General features: G+C 34.0%; 1 protein-coding gene across 2 annotated transcripts in view; it reads right to left on the bottom strand.

Moving 5' to 3' along the window:
* Positions 1 to 2,323: 2,323 nt before the first annotated feature.
* LOC113494164 overlaps positions 2,324 to 7,531 on the bottom strand; it is an 86,209-nt gene continuing 81,001 nt past the window's right edge. For both annotated transcript variants that reach the window (XM_026872365.1, XM_026872366.1), the window contains 4 exons: positions 5,921 to 6,012; positions 4,626 to 4,818; positions 4,134 to 4,288; positions 2,324 to 2,864 (listed from right to left, as the gene is read on the bottom strand). In XM_026872365.1, coding sequence (XP_026728166.1) covers positions 2,733 to 2,864; positions 4,134 to 4,288; positions 4,626 to 4,818; positions 5,921 to 6,012 — 572 coding nt within the window. In that variant the 3' untranslated portion in view covers positions 2,324 to 2,732. The remainder of the gene's footprint in view (positions 2,865 to 4,133; positions 4,289 to 4,625; positions 4,819 to 5,920; positions 6,013 to 7,531) is intronic.

Below are 7,531 nucleotides of genomic sequence, written 5' to 3'. Positions count from 1 at the left end.
TCCAAGCTTAATCCACATCTATACTAATATATAAGGCTGAAGAGTTTGTTTGTTTGAATGCGCTAAATTCAGGAACTACTGGTTCAAATTGAAAAAAATATTTTTGTGTTGAATAGACCATTCATCGAGGAAGGTTTTAAGCTATAAACCATCACGCTGCGACTAATAGGAACGAAGATACAATGGAAAATGTGGAAAAAGCAAAGCAGATATCAATCATAACTTATATCTTCTAACCACGCGGACGAAATCGCGGGCAAAAGCTAGTCTGAAACATTTTACTTTGAGTCTAAGGCAAATGTTGCCACTCGTTGAAGAAATATAGGTATGAAATGACACACGAGATAAAGTGTTACTGAGTTTGAGCCTACTTTCATATTCAAATCTATGTGAGAACTTCGTGGAAAACAAAGAAATATATGTACTTATATCCTTTCCTCCATTTGGAGTTGGTACGGGATATGATAAAAAGTAAGAAATATGTGTAAACTTACTTAAGTCATACCTATACTTTCAAGGGACAATATTTTTGTAGACATTTGTTATTGATATTTGATTTCTAACAATAAGCAATTTTCATATGATTGTAGATGAAATAAGACTATTCGTCCTAGGTATTTTATTTCTATGAACGTTTAAATGAAAATTAAATGTCGTTGTGAAAGCGTGACACAGCGTTTCGATGAGTAGTGTGCCGTCTCGCTTCGTCAATTGCATATTTGACTAAAAAAAAATATTAATCCGTCAGATGAACTTTCGAAGGACTTTTCTCCGACAAATAACGTCATAACCTCCCACTTTCATACGTTTCACCATTTTGTAATTTAATATTTTTTATAAGAAACTAGCTGTTACCCGCTACTTCGTCCCCGTGGGTAAAAGATATAAGTTATGATTTAGATATACCTGCCCGGTTTTTTCACATTTTAAATTGTATCTTAGCTCCTATTAGTCGCAGCGTGGTGGTTTACAACCTAAAGCCTTCCTCGATGAATGGTCTATTCAACACAAAAATAATTTTTCAATTTGGACCAGTAGTTCCTGAGACTAGCGCGTTCAAACAAACAAACTCTTCAGCAATATTAGTATAGATAAGTATCCCACATTAATTTACTCTTCCTGATGGATTAGTAATTTTTTTTCATAAAATACTCTATTGCAACAGTCCCACTTTCAAGCTCATAGTACTGGCAATACTGATTGATTGATGTTTTCAGTAATGTAGATTAAACAGTTTATTACTTAAGGTTTAGGATAAGGTTTTTTTAATTCTATTGTAAAAAGGTTTTAAGGTACAAGGAGTTTGTATTTCTACTAGGATTTGTACTATGTGGTATATGCAGGTCACTATAAGGTATATTTATTAATTAAAAACGTGATCAATCTGAAACACTAAAATGAGGATAGGAGATATTTTAAGGATATGATTATTATTACACATTCAAAATCGTAATAACTACTTATATTAATATAACACTTACAACATTAGAAAGGGTTTTTTTTCTCACAAAATAATAACTATATTTAAATTGAAAGTTACACAAAATGGCCGAAAACTAAATTGTCTTTGACATGTCTACAATAAATCTGCCCGCCAAGATGGCATCTATTCGAAATTTGAAAATAGCTCAAATAGTTTTCTTGGAATAAGGTTTTAAATGTTAAATGCGTTTAAACCTATTTGGTATTTAACCTCCATTCAGAACATTTATTCCAAGAAACGCCACTTAGATTAGAAAGTTACAAACATTAATAAATAAGGATTGTATCTACATATATTTACGTTAAACTTATCTGACGTCAATAGTAAATAGCTTCGGCATTAGAAGTCCGAACAAAGAATGGCGGGCAAATATATATCAAGTTACGAAATAATGAAGAAACCTTGTTATAAGAATTAATGGATGGAATACAATAAATCTGACCTGATTTATTCGAGTTTCTCGAATGAAATGAATATGAGAGGTCCGATTCATAAATATATGATCGTAACCTCAACATTTTGGTAAGTTTTCTCACTAAAACAAGAATATATTTAATAAAAATCATCGCTTTTTTGGAGCACCCTCACGTTCCCAACTTTTTTATTTTCTACGAAGATTATTTTCCCTGATATACTTGACGTAAACGATTGAGGAAAAAACAGCTATTTTTGTGGTACCATAAGCGTTTGTGAAAGTTAAATCTAATTACGCGGAACAATGTTGAACATTACTGACAGATTTTTTGAACAAAAGCAAAATAAATATTGTTTATATAAACTAAATGGATTATGAAAAACCATAAACATATAATTTAAATGAAATAAATCCTGTATAAAAAAATATAAAGATATTTTTAGTAGGTAGCAAAAAATATTCCAAAATATGACTCTACTTCTGCCATGTAAAAAGGAAATGCAATTGTATGAAAAAAAACAATAAAAACCGGATTTTAACCCGACAGCGGAATGGATGCATTCAATCGAGAAACTTTAATAAACAGCCATAAAAAATCGATAACAGGTTTTCAATAACAAGAGCTTCAGTTTTCATTGCTTCAACGAGAAAAGAAAAGAAAAATTAGTCTCATTACCAGTCAAACAATAACTACAAAGTGGTGTAGGTTTATTTCTGTTCATGTTTTCAACAATGACCAAGCAACACCATTTGCAGGAGAAAAATCAATAAAGTATAAAAAGATCCTATATATTTAGTTAAGAAGTTTCCCAAAAGTACCAGGCGAACAGAAGTTTACAGGACGTGTAAATTCTCGCAAGACTTGGATTTCGAGATGTCGTTGATACAAATCTTCTGGAGCAACTCCCTTGCGATGCTTAGAGAAATATGTGTACGAGAACTGGCCAGTTTCGACGGCTTCGCTTCCTAAAACAAAAGAATAGTTCAAAACATTCGAACCGTAATAATAAACCCTTATTATTATTTGACAAAGGAAGAAATACATTCCAACGTTTGATCGGAAATTTCTGAGCCCTTTCATGTTTTCGACAATAATTACTAAATTCAGTCGTTTTCTTGTAACGAAGATTAAATATTTTGGACAGGAATGTAAGGGCAACTGAGAGCAACTAGGTTAGGTATTTATTGGAACCGTTTGTAGGCCCATGAAACTGAACTGTTTAGCCACAGCTTGTCAACTAGTAACTGGAAAAAATGTCTCAAGCAGTTAGTAATTGACTCTAATAGATTAAGGAAGCAATCACATTGATTCAGTAAAAGACCATGATTGTTAGTGGTTTTTTAGGTTTGAGCGAATGTTAGACATTGAAATGAAACTACTTTAACGGATTTTATCGCGGTTTAATTTTAGATTTTAGTTCCCGACGTTTCCGTGACCATGATACCTGCAAAGGTGTCGAACGTCGGGAACTAAAATCTAAAATTAAACCGGAAAAGTAGTTTCATTTCAAAGACCATGTTTGATTGTGTAGAAGGGACTTGAACCAAGAAGTTTATATTTGAGTCCAACTCATTGGATCAACTCCCGAGGCCTAAGGAAACCTCATAATTTTTACCTCCCTTTGTTTTCTCTCGAAATATACATGTTTCATTACTTGAAGGAATGCTAAGGTATCTAATGTTCGCATTTGCAATTCGAGAACTCAATTATTTGTGTTTTCATTATCAGTACCTTTGTTCTCGTATTTCAATTGAGACTTTATTATTTATTTGTTGAATATTAAATTACAAAAAACCGGTCAAGTGCGAGACTGAGACAATGAGGGTTCTGTACAAACAGGTTAAAGAAAAGTAAATGTGCAAAAGCGTCTGTCGATTTTAAAATTTGTGACCGTGCCTTTCACCGATTTTCATTTCTATTTGTTGTTATAGCGGCAACAGAAATTCATCATTTGTGTAAGTTTCAACTGTCTTGTTATCACGGTTCATAATATATAGCCTGGTAAAATTAATTAATAGTAATTTTTGACAACTATAAGTATTCGTATTGCGTCTGTTCTACAACTTCCAAAATTCCCTTCTATTCAGTCAAGTCTGAGAGTATCCCATCTTTGTAACAATGTCTAGTCATTATGTTTTCCATTACCTACCAAAAAGACTCCTGGACTACACAGTGAGGACTTTGCTCTGCAGTAGGCAACATTTATGTCCAAGAAAGTCCTTGTCAGTACATACCTGTTTCCCAACCTTCTTCGCCTGTTTCTTATCTCTGCTCTCCTTCAGTCTGATCTGTTTGAGGATGCCGACCAACAGCTCATCCACATTGTGTTGTATACCCGATGACGTTTCAATGAACTTGCAGTCTCTTGACGTCGCTAATCCTTTACCCTCTGCACCAAAAGATAGTCAGAAATTAAAAATCTTGTGAAACCAAAAAATTAGGAGAAATTGGAAAATGAGAGAGATAAACTGGGAGATTGTCATCCAATACTTTTATTAATTTGTTAATAATACTTTACGGAAAGTATCTGTCAAATGCAGCCTTAGAACAGAAGAAGTAACAGACTTTTGCCATCGGCAGAATTACGAGTTTCCACAAAACAATTGCAAAATTGTATGTCCAAATCATGAAAATAAGTTATCACCGTGAATGTTTGCTCTTTTAGGAAACCTAATATCGTAGCTTCTTTGTATCTACTTTATTTACAAAAATCCAAAGTTTCTTACCATTTGTGGACACCTGCCTAGCTCTTGCTAGATCAGCCTTATTGCCAACCAGGACAACAGTCCTCTCAACAGTGAACTGCTCCCTCGCAAGATACGCCAGCAGTTCTGCTGAACGAGTGAACGAACTCTTGGCAACCACCGAGTACACCACCACGCACGCATGAGGCTCATACGTCGATAAGCAGTTCTCGACCTAAGGGGAAAGGAACTAGAGTTAATATTTACGGAGCAGGAGTTAGATAAGAGAAAGGATGATATGGTTACAAGCCATTATAGATCTTCGGGCTCATGTTATAGAGTTGCAATTTGAGAAGTGAGTCAATTTTAAAGCTTTATCGGTGGACTGATATTGCGGCATAGTAGAAAATATAAGATTGAAAAATATTAGAGTAAAAGTTTTACGAAGACTATTAAAGACTATTCTTGGTAATGGAAAATGATATGCGATGCCACATCGGAGTTTTCGACGAACCTGCTTTTCACTAAAGTATAAAATGAAAAGCAAATTGATGAAATGTGAAGTATGCTTCAGATAACTATTCTGTCTTCGGGACATGACACAAAACTACTAAAAACCGATTGTCAATTGCATTTTACTTTCAAAATCACGTGACTTACTTGAATAAACAGTAACTTATTTTAAATTAAATTAAAATATGTAGATATTTAATAAGGATAGATAAGAATTGTTTTTAAAGCATTTTTGTGTGCGTTTCAGATTTGCCTGAACATTGGAAAGATAAGGGTATTACGGAATTCGCCTAAAACGAACTCCCAACGTGTTTGAGGACGAAATCGTGACGTGTAATATTATTACTGAATTTTTGTTTAAATGTGTTAGTCTATACGGACTCTATTTGAACACACTTTCATTTACTTCATCATTATTTAATCATGCAGAGTCAGATGCCAAAATTGATGCATATTGAGCAATAACTGTTGCCCCCCACTTCGTCCGCGTGGTTAGAAGATATAACTTAGGAATTTTTGAATGGAAGACCTTGAAGATGAATATTTTTTTCCCGTTTTTGCTACGTTTTCCACTGTATCTTCGCTCCTATTAGTTCCAGCGTGATGTATATAGCTTGAAACCTTCTTCGATAAATAGTCTATTGAAGACAAAAGAAAAAATTTTTTTTCAATTTGTACCAGTAGTTCTTGAGATTAACGCGTTCAAACAAACAAAAAAACTCTTCAACTTTATGTATTAGGATAGATGTAGATTAATTTCTACTGAAACACTCTTTAATCAATTTCTTTCAAATTCAACTATAAGTAACGATATCTCTACTCACCGACATCTCAGCACTGGGGTGATCAATAAATATCATCTCTGACTCCTCCCCGTCAAGCAGAACTGACACCGATTTCTCACCAAATTCGTCATCTGAAACAAAGGTTTAAGTCAATAAAGCAGCTTTTAAATCTTCCATGAGACCTACCACCATCTATTAAAGCTGTGGAAGAGAGATGGCGCGCTATTATAAAATACAGTCTCTCGCTTCAACAACGGCAGCAGTTGTTAAGAGCTGGTGGTAGGCCACCAGGGTAACACGTTACGCAATATATGGATGAGGACTAAGGCTCGTTCACAATGAAAGATAAGTATGTAAGTGTCCGATACATGATGAGTTTACTCTCCAGAAAGAAGAAAAGGCCGGCAACACAACAACGCACTTGTGACTCTTCTGGTGTTGTTAACATCATCCGATCTTTCTGCTCGTTTGGTCCCTACATCCTCTATGAAATTGTGCGTGTAGTTTTCTTGGAAAGTAAAATTATCGAGTATCGGTTTTAGGCTGTATGTACGAAAGTCATTGTTTTAGGATATTTCAAATGATAAATGGTTGCTCATAACTTATTATGTCTAAATCAGATTCTACAGAGTGATGAACATTGACTAATGTAGGTTTATAACTTTTGTGAGGCAGATTTGTGATTGTTTTTTAATGACGGTTTGATTACTGGTATTAACCGAGATAGCCGGACTAGTTTCGGACCCAACCTCATTAATCATGAGTTGAGGCGGCGGGATCGCGAGGCAAAGTTAAGCCGATCTGGTTGGTTAAACTAGTCGGGCTAACTCGATAAATCGTTGTATTTTTTTCAGAATACTTTAATGATTTGCTTTTATGTGTTTTTTTTATGAGGGAAATTAAGTTTTGTTTATAAATAAATATTTTTTTAGAGCTACAAATACGATCTGAGTTGACCAAGTATTATTAATGCAATTTTACTGCTAAGAATATTTTAAATTTACTTTAAAAATCAGGATTCCTCTAACAGTATCGTACAAGAGTCTCTAAATAATGTTGCTACGTGCAATAAGGCAGGCAATTTGTTAAAAAGCGAATGCGAAGAAGACATACTAAGGCAGGTTTAACACTACAAATGGTAGATTTTTTACAACAGATTTTTTTTTTAATGAAAATACAATTTGCAACATAAGTTGTTTATGCAATCCTCCAACGCCAGCTGTAGTTACCATGGTTACGGTAGTATTTAGTCAAAATGAATTTATGACGTAGTTACAGAAAAATGATTCCACGGTAACATAAAATCGGGATACAAACTTTCCTATGTGGTAATAAATAAACATTATGTTTTGCAAGTTCCGTCTAAATTAATTCAGTGGTTTTACATGAAAGAGGCTCGAATATATGTAAGTAGAATAGGAACTGTTATTAAATGCCAACTCTTTAAATCAATCCAACGGCACTTAATACTTGCTTCTAATAGTTCTACATTACCAGGAGTTCAGGTGAGTGACCCTTAAGGCTTTTATACGGCTTCATAAAGCCCTTTCAGACTACTCAAGCATGAGTGAATAAAGACATTTTTAACTTTTTCATTTATCGAACTTTGTGTTGTAAACTTGTAACTCTGTATTTTAATATTAGCATTGA

This window comes from Trichoplusia ni, chromosome 5 (assembly GCF_003590095.1).
Source record: "Trichoplusia ni isolate ovarian cell line Hi5 chromosome 5, tn1, whole genome shotgun sequence".
NCBI lineage: Eukaryota > Metazoa > Arthropoda > Insecta > Lepidoptera > Noctuidae > Trichoplusia > Trichoplusia ni.
This window is presented reverse-complemented; position numbering and strand designations above follow the sequence as displayed.